This window comes from Mesocricetus auratus, unplaced genomic scaffold (assembly GCF_017639785.1).
Source record: "Mesocricetus auratus isolate SY011 unplaced genomic scaffold, BCM_Maur_2.0 Super-Scaffold_100021, whole genome shotgun sequence".
Classification (NCBI taxonomy): domain Eukaryota; kingdom Metazoa; phylum Chordata; class Mammalia; order Rodentia; family Cricetidae; genus Mesocricetus; species Mesocricetus auratus.
This window is the reverse complement of record NW_024429202.1, coordinates 15,829,142-15,850,571: the sequence shown is the minus strand read 5'-3', so window position 1 is coordinate 15,850,571 and position 21,430 is coordinate 15,829,142. Positions and strand designations below refer to the sequence as shown.

Sequence of the window (21,430 nt, the reverse complement as noted above, 5' to 3'; positions counted from 1 at the left end):
GTACTTCCACTCTGTCACTGCCAGCCCCATCAAAACCTCATTCCTGCATGAGAAACTTTGGCCATCTGCTGCATGAGAAGCTGAAGTCACATTTGAGGAAATCTCACAACCATGAGGGCTGTCCTCATGTCTGTCAATCTCCGTGTGGTCCTCACTCCCCTGCAAACAGATTTCCATACACACAGGGGCAGCTGCATCAAGTCTCTTTACACGCATAGCTGCTTGCTTTCAACTGTACCATTCTCCTCAACATTGGAAAACAAGATCTCTTATTGCCTATGAAAGGCAAACACTCTGTTCTTTCCTCACCTCCATTCAGCTTGTGCCTATTTCTCTGATCCCCTTCATGGCAACACTTCTCAAAGGGCTGGTCTTTCCCTTTCTTAGCCACTGTTCACTAAATTTGACTCCTGCTTTGGTCAAATTCAAGATCTTCACAGTGGTGTCTTCTCTGCTCTGCTCAGAGACTATCTTGAAGTTCTGTATCCCTGCTTGTCCTCAGACTTACGATTCTGTTTCATATTCTCTCTCTCTCTCTCTCTCTCTCTCTCTCTCTCTCTCTCTCTCTCTCTCTCTCTCTCTCTCTCTCTCTCTGTTTGCTTTGTGGGGTTTTTTTTGTCGGGGACAGAGTTTCTCTGTGTAGCCATGGCTGTCCTGGAACTCACTCCGTAGAACAGGCCGACCTTAAAACTCAGAATATCAGGATTATAGGTTTGCCTCATCATGCCCAGCCTCAGTCTACTTGAAACTTCCCCTTCTTACATTCAAAGGCTCCGTGTTCTTAGGTTTTCTCTTCTGCTAGTAGGAGGCTTGTCAGACTGCTTGCATACTTCTTCCATCTACCCTGCTTATATGCCTTCAGATTGACCCAGAATGCAGTGATTTTATTTTCAAATTGTCTCCAAATGTTCTCACTTGATGCTTGATGCTGGCTTTAGAATCTCATGTTTATACTAATAATGTCCCTGTTCACTATCTTTAACCCTCCAGGTTTAATAACCTGTTTTTTTATTTAAATTAGAAACAAGCTTGTTTCACATGTCAATCCCAGCTCCCTCTCTTTCCCCTCCTCCCCAGTCCCCCTAACCCCACCCAACCCCCACCCAATCCCAACTTCACTCTCCAGGAAGGGTGAGTCCCTTCATGAGGGATATCCAAAATCAGCCATATCATCCCAGGGCAAGGTCTAGACTCTCTACCATGTGTCCAGGCTGAGAAAGCATCCCTCCATATGGTATGGGCTCCCAAAGTCCATTTAGATGCCAGGGATAAATACCGATCTATTGCCGGAGGCCCCAAAGAATGTCGAGATCTCCTCACTGACACCCACATTCAGGGAGTCTGGATCAGTTCCAAGCTGGCCTCTCAGCTATCAGTCTGGGGTCCATTAGTTCCCCCTTGTTCAGGTCAGCTGTTTCTATGGGTTTCACCAGCCCGGTCTTGACCACTTTGTTCATTGCTCCTCCCTCTCTGCAACTGGTTTCCAGGAGTTCAATTCAGTGTTTAGCTGTGGGTGTCTGCCTCTGCTTCCTTCAGCCACTGGATGGAGGCTCTAGGATGGTATACAAAGTAGTCATCAGTCACATTATCAAAGAAGGGCATTTAAGGTACCCTCTCCACTATTGGTTATATTGCCAGTTGGTGTCATCCTTGTAGATCTCTGGAAATCTCACTAGTGCTGTATCTCTCCTCAATAGTGGCTCCCTCTATTATGTATCTCTCATTCTGCTCTCCTCTATTCTTCACCCGACTCAACCTTCCTGCTCCACCATGTCCTCTATCCTCTTCTATGACCCCTTTCTTTCTCCCAGCTCCCACTCACATGCTCCCATTCCCCTCAGAAGATCCTGTCCCATTCCCCTTCTCTGGGGTACCATGCATATCTCTCTTAGGGTCCTCCCTGTTTCCCAGACTCTATCGGTGGGATTGTAGGCTGGCACTCCCCTGTTTCACGTCTATAATGCATGTATGAATCAGTGCATACAATGTTTCTCTTTTTGTGACTGGATTACTTCACTCAGGATGGTTTCTTCTACTTCCATCCATTTGCCTGCAAATTTCAAGATTCCATTGTTTTTTTTTCCACTGAGTAGTACTCCATTGTGTAAATGTACCACATTTTCTCTATCCACTCTTCAGTTGAGGGACATCTAGGTTGCTTCCAGGTTCTGACTATTACAAATAATGCTGCTATGATCATAGTGAAACAGATGGGCCCAGACATCTCTTAATGTATTTCAAATACATGTTTTCCGGAATTCCCTTGTCAGCAACTGGCTCTTTCCACTCAGCTGCTTATGCTGAATTCAGTCATTGAAAATTCTGAACTCTTCATTTTCCCATTTTTCACAGTCCATCAGCAAATGTTGTCATTCTCCTTCTAAAATAGTTTCAGTTGTCTTGTCTCTCCAACATACCGTGACCTGCCTCTATCCCAAGTATCGCACATGTTCTTTTTTTTCTTGTACATAGATTAGACAAATGGCATCTTGCTTCCTGAGTTTGACCCTTGTACTTTTCTTATGATGGTGGCAAAACATCTGTCCAGAAGCCACCTCAGGAGGGAAAGGTTCTTTTCTGGCCATGTTTTGAGAGCACAGTCCACAGCATGGACGGAATGGCGACAGGAACAGGAGGCTGCTTCCTCACATCTCAGCAGGCCAGGAAGCAGAGGCAGTACTGGAAGTGTGGCGAGCTCTAAACCTCAAGGTTCAGCTCCATCTACTTGCGGTAGCTAGCCCCAAAGGTGTCACAACTTCCCAAAGCAATGTCACCATCTGGGGACAAAGTGAAGACACATAAACTTGGAGAACTTGTTATATTGACACCATAGTACTCCTTATCATCCACTCTCTGAAGAACACCCCGAATCACTTTAGAAATAGAAATCAAACTGTGGCTCTGTTTTCTTAAATTTCTCCTGACCTTCTTTTGAATTTAAAATCTCAGCTCCCTATTGTGGCCTCTGAAAGTTTGTGATCTCATCCCTGACCATTTCCTCGTTTTCTTTTGTCCCTTTCCCCTCTCCCTCACCAGTTTCCAACCTCCTTGATCTCTCTCCTGCTCAAGTGCTATGATTTTGATTGAGCCTTTGTACATATTAATCACATTGAAGGCCCTTCATGCTTTGATTTTCTTGGCTCTCTTTTCTCCAGTCAGGTCTCCCTTGAGACTCTCTCTCTCTCTCTCTCTCTCTCTCTCTCTCTCTCTCTCTCTCTCTCTCTCTCTCTCTCTCTCTCTCTCTCTCTCTCCCTCACACACACACACACACACACACACACACACAGGAGAAGCTTCCCTGGATCCTCTTGCCTAAAATTACCTCCTCAAAGACTTCATTTACCATTCCTCAGTCACATGTTCTTCACTGAACATGGCATTATCAGTCATTTTTATCCTTTTATTGATTTTTCATGTGGTTGAACTACTGACCCAATGAATGTAAGTCCCACGGGACCATAGAGCTTACCTGTTTTGTTCTGGGTATTTACTGTAAACTCACAGAGAAAATGAATGAAAATTTGAACAATTTTTAATGCAAGTTTATAAGAGTTTTTTATTCCCAAAGTAAAGCAGGAAACGGAATTCAAAATTAGATGTTGTATTAAAATAAGTCACACACAAACTTTTGAGCTAAGAAATAAATGATCATTTTTCAAACCTTGTTTCAGAATATTTGTTTAACTATGACAGGATGTGTTCTATTTGTTTAATTTTGTAAAGATGTGTTTCTGTTTTACCTTGCCTGCCTAAGGCACCTGATTGGTCTAATAAAAAGCTGAAAGGCCAGTTATCTATTGAGTAAGAGTAAAAAGAAGGAAGAATTTACGCTCAAGGAAGAAAGAAAGAGAGAGGACAAGGAAACCCCAGGGGCCAGACAGACAGACATGGAGGAAGGAGGAATGTAAGACATACAGAATGAAGGAAAGGTATAAAGCTCCAAGGCAAAATGTAGATGAATAGAAACAGTTTAAATTAAGTTAAAAGAGCTAGTGGGACAAGGCCAAACATTTATAATTAAAATAAGTCTCCTTGTCTTTATTTGGATGCAGGTTGGTAGCTCAGAGAAGATTCCAAATACACAACCTCTTACAACTAAAATTACAGCAATAAAAATTATATACTTAATATTTATAATTCATTACAAAATTTTATATGTATTAATGTGCCCCATTTTCTGCAGTACAGGAAATTGAACTCATGGCAATATAGATGCTGTCTTTATTAGTTTTTGCTGTCAACTTGACACAACTCAGAATCAGCAATGAAAATAGAACCTCAATAGAAGGGTTGTGTAGCTCAGATTGGTCAGTGGACATATGTCTTAGGCATTATCTTAATTGCTAATTGATATAGGCAGGACATCCCAAGCAGATGATCCTGGGCTGTGTAAGAAATCTAGCTAAGCACAAGTAAATGAGTGGATCAGAGAATGAGTTAGCAGTCTTCAACCATTAATTTCTGGTCAAATTCCCATGTATGTTCCTGCCCTGACATCCCTCATAATGGACTGTTACCTGGAAGTGTAAGATGAAATAAACTCTGTCCTCCCTAAGCTCTTTTTGGTCAGAATGTCTTGTCAGACCACAAGAACTCATACTAGAATGCATAGTAAGCATGTGTTGTCTGACCCAGTTACAACACTGTCCCTTATCTGATTTTTAATTGATAAATCTACTTAGCTCCTTAAAACATGAATTTCATATCAAATTCTTGGCTCTGATTAAAAGTTTCTAGCCCCTCTTTTCTTTCCACTGAAATTCCCACGTGTCCTTCTAACTGTTTCATCCTTGGCTTCCTCCTCCTTGAACCTGATGGCTTCTAATTTCCCAGTTCTCAGTCTGAATCTCATCATTACCACCACATGAATGTACTCTTGTTTCTGTGATGGTGGTGTCTGTCATTTACAAGGAGTTTCATCTAGGCATTTTGTATAATTGTGTTAGAACAGCAGCTGAAACCGTAACTAGGATTGTAAGTCCCGAGGGAGCTGAGGATGCAAACATAACAGCTAGCTCAGAAAAACAATTCATATTGGTAAATTATTCATGCAGACTAGGATTGTAAAGGAATAAGGTAAAAGTGTATTGCAGTAATTTATAAATAATGCTTCATAAAGAAGAATTGTCACTTCAGGGACTCTAACACTCTGACATTCTTCATCAGTCATTCTCCCTCTAGTTTGTGGATATACACCAAGAGGGACTTGAGGGTGATGAGTGATGCTCTGTAAGTGCAGTAAGATTCAGCTGCCAACTGTAGCTTAATCCTTTCACTAAAGGAACTATGGCAACCGTTGCTTACACAAGCTTGAATTCTCCCATAATCCCCCAAAGACAGGAAAGAAACTGTCACAGGACTGAGCCAACCAGAACCACTTTTCTATTTTTATTTTTTCTATTTATTTATTTTTTTGGTTTTTTGAATTAGGGTTTCTCTGTGTAGCCCTAGCTGTCCTGGAACTAGCTCTGTAGGCCAGATTGGCTTCGAACTCACAGAGATCCACCTGCCTATGCCTCCTGAGTGCTGGGATTAAAGGCATGCACCACCACTGCCAGACCAGAACTGCTTTTTTATCTTATTTGTTTGTTTGTTTGTTTGTTTTGGTTTTTTGAGACACGGTTTCTCCGTATTCCTTTGGAGACTGTCCTGGAACTCGATCTGTACACCAGGCTGGTCTCAAACTCACAGAGATCTGCCTGCCTCTGCCTCCCGAGTGCTGGGATTAGAAGTGTGAGTCACCAACGCCTGGCAATCAGAATTGCTTTTTAAAAAGGGAAGCTATACCTGTTTCTACCACCAAACCAAAGGTCCATATGATGTATCACACATCCCAAAATAGAAATAATACATGTGTTAAAGAATGTTTCAGTAAAAAATAAGCTTTTATTTTTTGTGCCTCTTTTAGTCTTTCCTGTCACTTTGCTTATTTAATAGTGTGTACTTTATCCTTGCTCCAAATGAAAGATGACAAAAAAAAATAGACAACATCTCAATGGGGTATTAATTTGTATGCAGAGATTTATATTTACCTTTACAAAAATGTATGTGTGTCGGTAATTTGCCTGCATGTGTATCTGCACACCATGTGCTTCCCTGGTATATAAAGAGGCAAGGAGGGGGGCATCAGACCCCTGGAGCTAGAGTTACAGATGGTTGTGAGTTACCATGTAGATGCTGGAAACTTTATCCAGGTCCTCTACAAGTGCAGCCAATGCTCTTAATTGCTGAACCATCTCTCCAGCACCCCTGTGAAACTCAATTTTAAATACTTTTTTTATTTTTCTATAAAATCAACATTTAGTTAAGGAGTGGCTGACAGGATGGATCAGATAGTAATCCACTGGTCTGGTAAGCATGAAGACCTGAGTTCGAATCCCCAGTTCCCATTAAAAAGCTAGACACTTCAAGGCTCTGGGGAGGAGGACACAGTTAGGTTCCTAGAGTTCACTGACCAGCCAGCCTCATTCTAATTGGTGAGCATTAGGTTCACAGAAAGACCCTGTCTCACAAAAGAAGGTGAAAAATCATTGAGAAGGCATCCAATGTCACCTCTGGGCTACACAGATCCATGGACATCCACATATACCCATGTATACACCACACATGCACACACTCATGAAATGGAATATGTTTTATGTGATTCTGTGTTTTTACTCCTCCTATACTTATGTAGATTTCTATATTTCCTTTGTATTTTATCACCCTAATTTGATCATAATAGAGTGATACTGGTATTACAGTTAAACAGAACGAATTCATCACTTACAAGTCAACAGAAGATGTGAGCAGGCATTTCACCCTGTCCTGGTATGTTTTATTTCAGAAAGCATGTGCTAGCTTGACCACTTCACAGGTTTTCTGATACATTTAAATGCTGCCAGATGAAAAGCATTAATACACATAAATGATTAAATTCCTGGAACAGAAAATGCCGTATTCCTAATATCTAATCATTCAGTTATTTAAGACCTTGGTTCTACAAAACTTTGAGTACCCACCTATTACCAAGGTTTCAAAATCAAATAGGGATAAAACAGACATTTGCATGAAGGGAAATGATAGGATTTCAGATTGGCTTTATAGAAATTATGTGATCACAGTAATTGTTGCACAGTAACATGAATTAACTAGCAGAGACTCATACATTTAAGGAAAACAAGCTTCATGTTATACATACTTGTGTGACCGTACTCCTGAGAGATCTGAACAAATGTCTATTCACTTCAGATAGGGAACCGATGACAGACCAAAGTAAGATTGCCACCAAAGTCCAACTTATGAACCAATGAATTTTATTAAGGTAACACAGGGTTACATGTGAGAGATAACTTATAGGAGCAGAAATGATTCAAGAAGCGTCATCGTCCCCATAGTTCACCCCCAGCATAGCTGAATGAGTGAAAGTCAACGTATAAACCAAAACATGCTTCAATGTTCTGGAGAAGTTTGAATGGTATTGGTTCACAGCTCCAAACTGTGAGTGGTTATTTTAAAAATAAGTGTTAAAGTCTTGCTAACATTAGTAATATTGTTTCTAGAACCTAGGACATATTCCATGCTCTCCTGAAACATACAATATCTAAAACTTTCCAAAAACCTCATTAACCTTTATATAAAACTTTGTATTTGTGTCTGTATTTTAAGGAAAAAGTCTTGACATATCTAGAAATGCAGCCAATATTGTAAGTGTGATGATCAATGATTTGAGCATCCTAGAATCCTCTGTGCTGTTTGAAGAGTAGGTGCAAGTCTGCTTGAGCCCAGATGCTCAGAGATCACAACAAATGGGACAGAAGGAGTGGGCAGAGTGAAGAATGCAGATCCCACAGCCAAGGGCTGTGCTCTCCTGCAAATTAAACTCAGTGTTCCCCCTGGGACATATATTTTACTGTTGTTCTGAGGAAACATACGGTACCCTTAATACATTGAAAGGAGGATTGCAGATTTTCCAAACTTTATCAAACTTCAGACTGACAAGGTCCACTTTGGAGAGACATCTCCCCACTTCCTGTCTACTCAGAACATGTTTTCGATATTATTTACTTCCAACTTGATCCTTTTTCTCAAATGAGGAGATCCATGCACCCTCTGCAATGGTTTCTTTATGTATTCTCTCATTCACTCAACAGGTATTTATCAGGCCTTGTTTAAAGTTTATCCAAACTTGGACAATCAGATCATACCCAAACCGTATGCCTTTTCTGTGGAGCCTCCTTGTATGTGCACCGATCACTTCAGGAGGCCACTCCAGGAGGAGTACATGTTCCTTCCCATAGCAAACAGGAGCTGGCATTTCTTTATAATTACTCCTCTGGAATATGAGCAGAAACACAAATAGCAGCAATTATTTATTGGTTGGTTTACTAAACTTTGTGACTAAATGGGACATGAAAAATGTTACTCTCTGGGGTATCAGTCTGAGTCATTTTAAGGTGGGAGAGAAGAATTCATTTTTCTTAAGCTGCCTCTCTGAGCCTTAATTTTGTCTTTTATAACATGAGAGTGTTAAATTCACTGCCTTCAAAGTGTCTGTAAGCTTCAACATTCTTTGATACTCTGAATCTTACCCAAAATTCAGCTCTGAGCTTCACAGTAAAAAGCAAAAACAGGTCTGACTGCCTCCAACCCTCTCTCCCTGCAAGAATACTTAATAATTTGACTCTGTACAGCAGAGGAAGCCTTTTAACAGCATGAATAATTTATGCAGTTTTTAAATGGTTATCACTTTAGTCAAATTATTAAAGTTTTAGCAGGAAACTTTTTGCCTAGCTTTGATACTCATCTTTCATGCATAGGATAATCTCACCCAAACTGGCCTAACTCTCATCTGACTGGAGTATTTATTCCTAGCTCGCACCCCAATGGAAGCTACACCAGTCACGTTCAACTGCTACTGCTGGTATGCTCCTTGGACTAATGGGAAGGCAGACTAGGTTTGACCAGGTTTCTGGAAGACTTTCCACTGTCAGTCAGTATTCCCATACATAACAAATAAAGGCGTCAATGTGCATACCAAGAAAACTGTCGGTCGGAATAGTAAAAATACATATAAATCACTTAACTTCCTTGCTCCATTATCTGTCTACTCTAAGAAGAGGAAATGTAAAATGATGGTCGAGCACTGATCTGGGTTTGCATCAAGGCTTTCACACTTACTAACTCCATAACTTGCCTTGCAAAAAATGAAAGGATACAGGTTAGTCACCTGTGAATTATCTGTACACTGAACCTTTCAGTGATAAGAAAATTAAAAAGAAGCCACCATGAAAAAGAATGTTTACATAAATCAGGAAAACATAATCTGACCAGGGTTGACATTGCATAAAACCTTAATGACCAGCACCTTTAAAATCCTTGTTTTAAGGATGACCTCAACTAAGAATCTAAGCAATACTGAAGAGACTACCTTTAATGCCCTTCCCCTATAATGAGATTGATGACTACCTTATATGCCATGCTAGAGCCTTCATCCAGTAGCTGATAGAAACAGAAGCAGACATCCACAACTAAACACTGAGCTGAACTCCTAGGAATCCAGTTGTAGAGAGGGAGGAGTGATGAACAAAAGGATCAAGACTGGGTTGGTGAAACCCATAGAAACAGCTGACCTGAATAAGGGGGGAGTGTGTGGGTTAATAGCTGGGAAACCTGCATAGGGCCAACCCAGAATCCCTGAACATGGGTGTCAGTTAGGTGCACTGGGCAGTCTATGGGGCCGTTGGTAATAAGTGTATTAGTATTTAACCCTAGTATACGCATGAACTTTGAGAGCCCATTCCACATGGAGGAATACTCTTTCAGCCTAGACACACAAGGAAGGGCCCTGCTCCAAGCGATATGACAGTCTTTGAAGATCCCCCATGGAAGGCCCCACCCTCCCTGGGGAGCCTAAAGGGGATGAGATAGATAGGGGGGTCAGGTCTGTGGGGGGCAGGGGAGGAGGGGAGGAAAAGGGAATTGGGATTGACATGTAAAACAAACTTGTTTCTAATTTATTTTAAAAAGCTGTATAAAAAATATCCTTGTTTTAGATTGCCATGGGACCAAAAGTGCCTAAGCTAAGGCATTATCTCTCTACTCTTTTTTAAGTGTGTGCACACGTTCATACATGTACCAAGTCTGAGCCTTGTGGATTCTAGGTAAATGCTCTGCCATTGAGCTAGATTCCCAGGCCCCTCCTTCTCTCTAGTAGATAGTAATTTCCTTGTTCATGCCAAGTACTCTGAATTTTAGTGATAGAATCTCATAACAAGCAAATATGGCTCTGACTCTTTTATAATCTAAAGGAGGAGAGAGGTTTTTATCCAGTTGCCTCACAAACGAATACAGACTTACAACAAATAACCAGAGTAAACAGAGCCTTGCTTTGAAAGGGCCAGTGTCTGAAGCAGTCAGCTTGTAAAGGCTGTGGAAGCATTGTTGGGCTCATGGGAGGTGAGGGGCCTTTTCTTTGCCTCTAAAGCAAAAGCTTACTTGGAGGACCTGGCCTCTGAACTGCATTATAAGTTTGTGAGTAGAAGGCAAGGAGGCAAATAAAAATGGTGAGGCTCTTAATTGGCAAATTTGCCGAAAATTCAGTAATGTCTAACAATGACTTACTTCACCATATAGATAGTTGATCATTATCTTAGGATTTGTTTTAAATAAAAGTGTCCTTTTCCAATTTAAAAATATTACAGTTTTAAAATACATAAAATTATTGCTTAATTTACATAAATTATTAAAATTAAAACCATCGGTCTTATTCTTTATAAATTGTGTTAATGTGATTATCAATAACTACCACCCTATACAATAAAACATTCATGAAGGATTTATTATGATTACTCTAAGATCTCCAATGAAAATCATTCGTGACACCGCAGAACTGTAGTTGTCAGGAAGATGCCTGAGATAAGCTTAAAAATATTTTTTCTGATAAAAATATTTTTAAGAGATTGACAGGTACAAGAGTTAAAGAAACCATACTTCACTAGCAGGGAAATTCTTTTTTTAGATTGATAATTGCTTTCTAACTTTTCAAATTATTTGGGAGAAATTTGACGACAGATCTCGAGCTTCAAAAGTATAATTGAACTTTCCAACCAGAAGCGTAGGGGTTTTTAAACCTGTGTGCTTGCCCTGCTCCTGATAGCACGTAAGGCATCAAAGAATGACTGCTGTAGGCGGGCAATACATACACCTAAAATGATTAGCTTTATTCATCAAAAAGATAACTTCACCACTTTCTGCATATGTGGGTGCTAACCTGTTTGGCTGATCATAAAATAAAAATCATCAATGATTAAAGGGAAATAACGTAGAATAGTAGAGGCTACTTCAGCTTACAAAGTAAAACTGTTCAGAAGAGTGAGGCATGGTGTCACGTGCCCATAATCCTAACTTTCAAAAAGCTGAGGTAGAAGGATCACAAGTTTAAGGCCAGCATCAGCTACATAGTGATTTTAGAGTCAGTCCAGGTAACAGAGATAGACTCAAGTCAATAAATGCAGCTAAACTGCTCAGAGGGCAGATTTGTAGATCAGAGAAACATTTTATTCTTACATACTCATACCATTCACTAAAGAGGCAAATTTTCATTGAAACCAATACAATTTCTCCACGATATTAAATTATAGTCTACATAGTTAATGTTTGCTATTTTCCCATGCATTGATCTCTTACAAATTGTTTATTGGTCATTAATGTTGTTATTAATTATATATTGACTATAAAAGAGAATGTTCCTGGAAATACTAAAGTCATTCAAATATGCTTTTAACACAAGATATGAACACAGAGAGTCCCCTGCTTCCAACTTCTTCATATGACTGGAAAGTGACATGTGCATAGATCTCCATGATAGCTTTAATGACCCTCCCAGTTCTGAGTTCAAAAGTCTTCTCAAAGGGCACATTTCACAGCTTTTATTATTCTTAGACTTTGCTCTGTCACTATCATACAGGTTGTTGCCTTATTTATGTCCCAAGATAAGTATTATCACAGTACCCTTTGACCTGAGATAGTAATCACCTGTGGTGATATCTTGCTTGTACAAATAAAGGTTGTCTGGAGGTCAGAGAATAGAGCTTGCCACTAGCTAACCACATAGGTCTGGAAGTCTGTACAGACAGACAGGAAGTGAAATAACTGGGCAGAAACAGGATATAAGCAGGGAGAAACAGGAACTCCCTCTCTTGTCTGCTGAGACACTAAAGAAATAAGGCATGGCTGTGTCTTGCTCCTTCTATTCTCCTCTATATCTGACTCTGGATTTTTATTACATAGATAAATTAAGAACTCCTTTTATAATCACCAGTCTTTTAGCAAAGTGGCATGTTCTTATTGACAATTTTAAGTGATTTTTATTTTATATTATGACTGTATAAGAGAAAATTTTAATTTAATGTTGAATTTAATTTAATTTAATTCATTTAATGTTGAAATGAATACACAAGTTTCATTTGCTATATAGTTTCTCACGAGCTTCCTACATGAAAAGAACCTTGTTCCACATGAAAAACCTCTGAACAGGAATTCCTTGTGAAAAGAGGTTTTGGTATCATCATCAAAAAATTGTTTATGCAACCTGTACTTACTAGAAGAGCAATATTGGTATTGATAGACTGAAATGTAAGCAAGAGTCCGTGATTACTCAATAGGTCACTTTAACTAGTGTGAGGCATGAAACATGCTCTTATCTCCCAATTTGGAATATCTAAAGGTCACTGATGAATTATTAATAGAGAGCAATGGGAGTGTTGTGAGTTTCTCACTTTTACTATGATATTGTAATATATATAAGTGACTGTTCTGTATCTAGAGGCAGTACTGATTCAACACAAAAATGTGATTTATATTAGTCCTCCTAGAATGCACATATTTCCTTCAGACCAAGATTCTATACATAATAGCTGTAGTTATTCTGATGAGTATTTAAAGGAACTACTGAAGCCTAAAAGAACATATCATCTATTTAGAAATTATGCAGACACGTGGCATAGACACAGTTTATAGTTCACTTTGCCATATAATAGAATTCCACAACCAGAGCTTTCAACTGTGTATAATTTAGATACAGTGAACATATGGACACCATTAAAAATAACTTTGTGAAAGTCAGAGAGGTACATGCATACAATGTAATAAAGAAATATGACCATGTTGGGGTTTCCCAGAACACCAAAAGATTTCAATTATTGTAGTGTCACATCAATTTTAAAAAGCTATTATCAGCTTTCCCAACCAACCTAGAGTAAAATTTCACAGTTGTCGAATACTTAATTTTTTTATCTAGAAACAATTATTTTACATATCGATCCCCCTGTTCCCTCTCTCTCCCATCCTCCCATGCCCTCATCAATTCCCCCCAACACACCCCTCACCTGCTCCCCAAGGACAGCGAGGCCTTCCATGGGAGATCATCAAAGTCTGTCATATCATTTGGGGGAGGGCCTAGGTCTTCCTCCTTGTATCTGGACTGAAATAGGATCCCTCCGTAGGAAATGGGTTCCCGAAGTCCACTTGTGCACCAGGAATAAATAATGGTTACACTGTTAGAGATAGCCCAGGCCTCCTAACTGGCACCCACATTCAGAGCTTTTGGTTCAGTCCAATGCTGGTTCCCCAGCTTAACGACTGGAGTCCCTGTGCTCTCACTAGGTCAGGTCAGCTGGTTCTGTAGGTTTCTCCAGCATGGTCTTGTCTCTTTTGTTCATCCCTCCTCCTTCTCTACAGCTGGATTCCAGGATTATGGCTCAGTATGTAGCTGTGGGTTCCTGCTTGATAAAGGCTCTAGGCTGACAATTAAGGTAGTCCATTAATCTCATTATAGGGGAAGGGCATCAAAGGTGGCCTCTCCACTACTGCCTAGATTCTTAGGTGGGGTCATCTCTGTGGATCTCTGAGCATTTCCCAAGTACAAGATTTCTCTTTAAACCTGTACTGCCACCCTCTACTGAGGTATCTCTTTTCTAGAGAGCATAGCAGGGGATCAAGACTGGAGCTCAAGCTCAAACTGAGGATTTAAGGGGACCAAGACTATGATGAAGACATACTCAAGAGAGTCCTGGCTGCCAGGGCAGGTTTACTACACACTGAGTAGACCCAGGAAGTTCCAAGGAGGGGATAGGGGAAGTGGGGCCTAGGCAGAACACAGACTCACTTCAACTGGAGGGTATAGGGGGGCCAAGACTGTGACATGGGCAGACTCCATAGAGTTCGGGCTCCCGGGGTGGTTTTACCACACACAGAGCAGACCCAGGAAGCTCCAGGAAGGGGATCCAAATACTTATTTTTAACATGGTTGCTGGACTACATTTTTGCAATATCTCAAATGTGTTAAAAAAATCAATCAAACAAAAAAAGCTGCCTAAAGTTCCTTGAGGTTGCCAAGCATAGAGACCCATAAGGTAGAGGAAGCATACCATTAGCTTAAGAACAGTCTGGACTGAAAAGTGACACCTTGTCTCAAACCCCAAAACCCAAACCAAAAAGTGGTTATTGTAGGCCTGATATTTAAACAGCAACAATAATAACAACAAATGTACTGGCTTCACAAATGATAAGGTATTTCAGATCCCCACTGGCTTACACACTCATCTCATCTGCCATTCCCTGCATCCACTGCTAAGCATGGGGACAGCTTGTTCCGAGCCTACAGGCTGACTCCCCAGAAGAGTGAACATCAAATAGCTTCTATGATTTTTCACACTAACAATTTCATTGGTGTTTGCTTTCTTTCTCTTAGGGAATGAGCAGTTCCTTCTTGAAGGATTTATGATATTTTTTTCCTTTCAAGGTATATGTTAAAAGAGAATGTAATTTTACATTGTCTCCCTATGCTTGAGTCAAACAAATGATGTTACATATTTTCTCTTCTAATTTTAAGTATTTAGATTTTTTCCTAGTAGTAGATTAACTGATGATGGTAGTTGTAAAACAATTTGTCTTACTTTAAATAAATGGAGGAAATTCTGAAAGAGCTTAAGTTTTGTGAAAGTAAATATCTCTACTTAAAATTCTATAGGAGTAATAGATCTGATGGTCAAAGTAAGGTTAAATAGCCAGGCGGTGGTGGCACACGCCTTTAATCCCAGCTCTCGGGAGGCAGAGGCAGGCGGATCTCTGTGAGTTCGAGGCCGGGCTGGACGGATAGCCTCCAAAACAATGCAGAGAAACCCTGTCTCGTAAAAAACAAAAAAAAGTAAGGCTAAATAACCAAAAAATACACACATATAGCCTCAAAGCCTCTATTTCACCAACAATTATTTTTTTAATTCCTCTGAATAATATTGTTATTAAGTCAAAACTCAACACTATTTATTCTTTGGTTGGAAATGTTCATGTTTAGTTACATTCACTCAGAACAAAAAAGAAGGCAGAAGGAAATATTTATTTTTAACTCATTACAATTAAAAGAAACCTAAATACAAGATCTTGTCCCCTTCAGATGGCATTCAGGGCTGGAAGGTAAACCCTTGCTTGAAGTTAATATTACCACTCTGCATCATTGTACAAGTCATCTGCCTCTGCAATACGCATGATGGAAATATCACTCCCTGTCTTACAATCACTGTAATGCTTTGTTTTTATGGTCTACAGCCAAAGATTGCAAAATAGAATTACATATGACAAATAGAATTTCCAACTGCCTTGTAAAGTGAGTAAGGCACATATATCGACCATGTTGGAACCCAGCCTACCGGGTACGGTGATAGGCAAGGACAGCTGTACTTATCTGCGAACTTTCTTGTCTCTCCCCTTTCTGTGACATATGGTAAGAAATATCATCAACAGCCAGTGTTACAATATTCTAAACCTTTTGGAAAATGTTAACAGCATTGATAGTGCCATAAAAGTATTTGTATTGCCCTCTTTTTCACATATGTCACAAATTAGTATGTTATTCTATTCAATTTTTGGCATTTTTATTCAGTGAAATGTGGACATTTCTACAAAAAAGAAAGTAATTATTCTTCCTATCATCTTTCATCAGTACTGATAGGAATTAGTTTCCCTTCTACTTCTGCCTTTCCAACTCCTCTGATAAACTAAATTTATGTTTTTACTAGTTACCATTTGAATGTGATATTTAATCATGAAGAAAGATCAGAGGTTCTTTCTATTCTACCACACCCTTTCAAGATTTTTTATTGAAAACTCTCTTGAGCAACCCTTTTTTATTAAAAACTCTCTACCCTTTTCAAAGTCCCGAGAGAGATGCAAGAAATTTGCATTTGTTCTTTCAGGAGCATAATTAGTATGAGAATATCACAGAAATATGTCTCAAATACTTTTCAGCAAAGATCCTGTTAAGCCCCACCACTAAAAATAAAAAATAGCTAAGAAAAAGCAAGAGATGTACTCTCAAGTTCCACCAGAAATTTTATTCTTATTTTTAACTGACATTGCTTTTTTAAAAAAATATGACTTAATGGCAGTGTGTAATAACTTATAGAACATTCAGTATCAATTTTTGGCATGCTAGCCATAGCAAATCTTAATTCATAAATTGATTGGGATTGTCTGTCACCAATGGTTCCATCTAAGTCACTTACTCAGAGTTGGGGAACTGTTTGCGGTCCCTAAATGGAATTGGTATGGCAAATGCTTGACTGAGTACAAAGTTTAAATTGTCAGTAACTCACTGATGATTGTCAACTGGTGAAAAGCCATTCAACTTGTGAGAAGCCAACTGTATGGTCTCCCCTCATGAGTCATAAGCCACAGTCTTCAGCAGAGCCTTTTGGCTGTCTCCTTGCACAGAGTGGCATGAGCCATCTGTTCTAATTCCCTTGCTTCCTGTTGTTCACCTGGTGATGGTGGTGACTGATACCCTGTCTTGTAACAGCAGTGACAGCTGTGATGTGAGTAGTGAAACCACAATTCTGTTGATGTGGTAGGTGAATTCCAAGGATTGGGAAGTAGACCTCAGCTGGTCTATTTTGGAGAATCTTGACCTCTAAAGATAAGTCTTCAGAACTTGGAAGAGCTGTTATCACAGAGTGAAGAAATTCCAGTGACTCTTTGGCCTATTGTGATGTCATATGGTTAATTCTGCAAAGGTATCTCTCTGAAGTCTGTGAAATCAAGTCTCTATTAATGATTAGATCCCCCATCTGATCCTAAGATGTTAGAACAACCTCCTCTGGCCTTTTCTATCATTGCTGCTGAGAACTGAGAATTTTCACTGGTTGCCTGAAAGCTTTCACCATTTCCATTCCCTGCTTCACAAAGCCTGAAAACCAGTATTAAGAACTTAAGCGTTTTATATACAGTATCAGCATCTGAAAATGGAATTATTAACCATTCTTTGTATCATCAGAATTTGTAAGCATTTTATTCTTCCCAGATCATCATTTCCTTGAACACCAGCCTGTTAGTGGTGAATGCATATTCCCATGGTGTTTTTGTTTAGTAAATACCATGGTATTTTATATTTCATTGTAATCCACAGCCACTTTGCATAGAAATTTTCATGTAAAAAGTAGATACTTAGAAGTCAATATTATGTACCTAAAATAAAGAGCAGAGTCTAAATCTTAGAAAATTTCAATGCTTATCTTCATCCTGAGGAGGGTGTTGTCCATTTTACAATTTTGAAAATCTTTCCAAATTTGTTAAGTGGACATAAAAGAGCTGTGTGGAAATAAAAGCTAGCATTTGGACAGATAAAATGAGTAATTTGGCTTTCTATAATTCTAGTTATATACAAAAGGACTGAATGTGTGCCTATCACAAGGAAGTCATGACTTAGAGATGATTTCTGTCTATGGGGTGAATTTGCCATGCAAAGGTTGTAAGTTGAAGTAAAAGAGTGTTTGGTGAAATGTACAAAGGAAGATTCAGAAAAAGTAGTAAGATACCTTTGAATAAAGCAAGGTAATTGATGTGTCAGATGAATAGGTTTAAAGCTCAACAACTCACTTTTGCTCTTACATACAAAGTAAGCATAGACTCCCAGCCCTCACCATTTACACATGGGTCAACAACTTTCCATTCTACTGAGCATGTGTTTCTGTTTTGCTTTTGGATATGCCTTACTTTTTACACCACTGAAAATAAATTTTATTAGACTTGCCAGACACAGTTTATGGTCTTGTGTTATACCTTGCCTTATACATAGCTCATAGTTTCCTATTCGGCCATAGCAGCGGAGGTGCATATTTTGAAACTCTCTGTAGACAGATTAAGATATATTTTCTGAATCAAATATTTTTATGTTAGTGTGGTTACTTTAATAAGTCAGAAAATAATTTGCTCCATAAATCAATGTTAAAAATTTAAATCTAACTCTATTTTGTAAATTATTTTCTTCTTAACTCAGTTTAGTCACTGGGAGACTCAATGCCAAATCATCCGAGGCCACCTCCTTTGAAATCCTTGTCTTTGGTAAGAGCTGTTTCTTTTTCAGAAACTTTCTGGTTAGCCAAGGTCTTAATGGTCTTTCGAGGACCGGTTCTCCTATTCATCACTGCTTCTAGCACATTAACAAAGGTATTACTAATCGGAAGGACTTTTCCCCTTTCAATAGTTCAGTTTTGTTGGTTTAAGTCAAAAGTCATACATCTGCATGCCATATCGATATTCGAAATTCCAGTAAACAAGAGTCTGTTCTCTTCCTGAATTCTGTGTTCCTTATGAAAATCCACCAGTGTGTTGTAGAAAGCAGGAAAGGCTCCTGGAAACATCTCAGTAGTCTGCCATGTGACTCTTGCATCTATCTATTCAGTAGTCATGTTCTCGGTAGAGGCTTCATGTAGTGCGAGGATCTAGATAAACAAGTAACTGAAGGAGGCGTAGTCCATGCTCTAATAATCACATAGTATAGAGATGAGGTATACATAATGAGAATTTCTTATGACACATCATTAATGCAGCAAAAAATAAATGTATTCGTATAAAAAAAGACAATTGATGTTTTCCCAAGTGGACTTAAAGCTTGGCTTGCAGCCAACTAGCACTAAATCAGGATTTTCATCTTATGAATAACAATTTTAGTTGGCAAATTGTGAATCATAAGACCATTCTAGCCCTGAAAATAAGAGCTGGTAATTCATACTGTGTTTTCCAAGTGGAGTGGGGTGGTCTTAACAAAATGTAAACACTTTCAAAATCATTCATGTTGGACTCATATGTATTTCAGTTGCTACTTTTCTCATAGCGTAGAAAAATGACATTAACAAAATGAAAAATGTTTCAGTACAACTGAAATACAATTTTTACTTAAATCTGTATTCAAGTCTAATGAACTAAACTACCTCTGTCCCTCTAACTCAACAAACTGATAAGTCCTGGCTTAGGACAGAGTCCTCCAAGCCTGGTCACCCCCTAAGTTTCTTCCATGCTCATCTCTCTTTTAACTAAAACACCTTCACTGTTGGTATCTGATTATAAAAGTAGAGGAGACACTCACCTTTCCAGTCACCTGAAGATATAGGTGTAGTGTAGATAGTTCAGTGTGGAATGGCATGTTAACACATGCATGTTTTAACATGGTGGCCTTTAAAGTTTGAGGATGTGTTATCCATCCCAAACAAACTCAAGACTCTTTATTCTGTCTTCCTGCATGTCAAACCTACGTGGGATGATCTATCATTATCAACCATCTACCAGCAAAGAACAACAGCAAAACTGATTCTACAAAAGGTTTACGTCACCTCAGTTCCCACTCCTTGGTGATCTTTTCCGTGGGTTTGCTGTGGCATATCTCACTACAACCAAGTAAGACTAGATGTGTGGAAATTCATCTTTCAGGTATTTTATCCAATTTTCCTGTGGCAAAGTATAAGATTCATTCAGACAAGCCAAAGTCTGGCTCAACTTTTCATCCCAAGGCTATAATCTCATCTGAACATGAATGAGTCACATCCAAACCTGGATGACTTCAGTTTGGTTAGAGAAGAACTGATATGCAAGGAGGTGGAGACTGGGGGAGAGGAAGAAGGAGGGCAAAGGGTGAGAGGTTTGATTGGATGAATGTAAATGCAAAAATAACAAAGTAAAAATGACGACAAAATAATGTTGCAGAGCAAAAATTTGAGAAAACCTAGCAGCATTCACATGTACCCATTGAAGAAAGGTTTATTAATGCAGTTACAGTTTGTGGCTAAAGAATTAGCTGACTATATTTGTATCCTGAATTATTTTAAGACTTGTGTGAGTGTGTAAATACATGAGAGTGTTATGAAAAATTCCCTCTTGGTAATCTCTCATTGGTTATAAAAACATCACCCTATATGTAATGATGGTAGGAATTTAAGTTACGAGCATGATATAGCCACAAAGTGTTCTGAGTGTGCAGCACCCCTTCAAACAAATGTGGCTCAGTAAATGGGTATAAATGGCTAGTTCTATCGTGTGATAAAATTATGTCTGGCATCTGTTTAAGAGGAGCATGGGATGCTTCAAACAGAAGGACAAGCCTCAATATTGAATGAGACAGAATCTGGAGAGCAAAACCCTTTTGCAAATGTGCCTACCACCATTCACCAGGTTTATTAGTGGTTACTGCCCCTTTTATCTGGATCCTGTTAACTTCAAATTTGTTCTTAGCTCATGGAAAAGGTCTCCCTTTGTTTTTCTCTTCTAGATAGGAAAAGTCTCTTGGCAGAGATCTTCAAAGGCAGTTTAGTCAGTAGCATCATGGAAATTTGGCAGAGGGTAAAGTACTAAGGCAGATTAAAACATTAGTTTAGATTATTCTTAAAGGCAATTGTTCCATGATTTTTTCATCCCTTTATTTTAGCAGTTAGCATAGTCACTCATATCTGTACTTCCTCATGTAAACCTGCTAGCCCATTTTTATAATTGTGTTGCCAACTCAATGAAATTTGAATTTAAATTGGATACATAAACACAGAAAAACATGAATAAATCATCCAAACACCTTCTGAATTGTTCAGTTTATGCCTCTTAAGGTTAAATCAAAACGTTAAATTCAAACCTTTTATTGTATTTTAAAATTGAACAAGTGGATTACTTTGTTGCATTTCATCTCTGGTAATTTTGTTCCTTTTCCCTTTAAATCATTTTTAATTGCTCTGAGTAGTGCCAAGGTCCATGTTCATGCTAATCTGTTCTAACTAAAAGTAGGAACTAACTTAATATCTCTAATACCAAAAAGTGAATGTTTGCTCTAGTCACTTTAATCCACCTTAAATTGTTTAGATTACTTAAGAAGATGGTCTAGAAAGCCTTCAGACCCAGTTTTTAAATACCATGTTATAGGTTAACAATCTTGAAGCTGAATTATGCTGCACTTTGTACTTTGGATGCTATTGTGGAATATTACTTTAATTATGAAAAGATGTGTTTCACTTATTTATGCTGCATTTGTTTAATGGTGTAAATATGTTTTGTTTTGCTTTCCTAAGGCACCTGATTGATCTAATAAAAAGTTAAACAGCCAATAGTTAAGCAGTAGAGGCATCGACAGGGCTAGCAT

The 21,430-nt window shown here is 38.8% G+C and overlaps 1 protein-coding gene and 1 long non-coding RNA gene across 5 annotated transcripts in view; both read left to right on the top strand.

The window, feature by feature from the left end:
- Positions 1-21,430, top strand: part of Kcnq5 (potassium voltage-gated channel subfamily Q member 5) — a 500,328-nt gene that overhangs the window by 273,777 nt on the left and 205,121 nt on the right. The window contains exon 1 of one of the 4 annotated variants that reach the window (XM_040729299.1): positions 19,135-19,740. The exons of the other annotated variants lie outside the window; for them this stretch is intronic. Within the exon in view, the coding sequence (XP_040585233.1) occupies positions 19,718-19,740 (23 nt within the window). The 5' untranslated portion in view covers positions 19,135-19,717. Of the gene's footprint in view, positions 1-19,134; positions 19,741-21,430 lie in introns of those variants that run through there. 4 annotated transcript variants of the gene reach the window in all.
- LOC121133270 lies at positions 16,931-19,623 on the top strand. Its single transcript, XR_005870083.1, has 3 exons — positions 16,931-17,313; positions 18,311-18,375; positions 19,600-19,623. It is a non-coding gene; the product is annotated as an uncharacterized LOC121133270 (long non-coding RNA).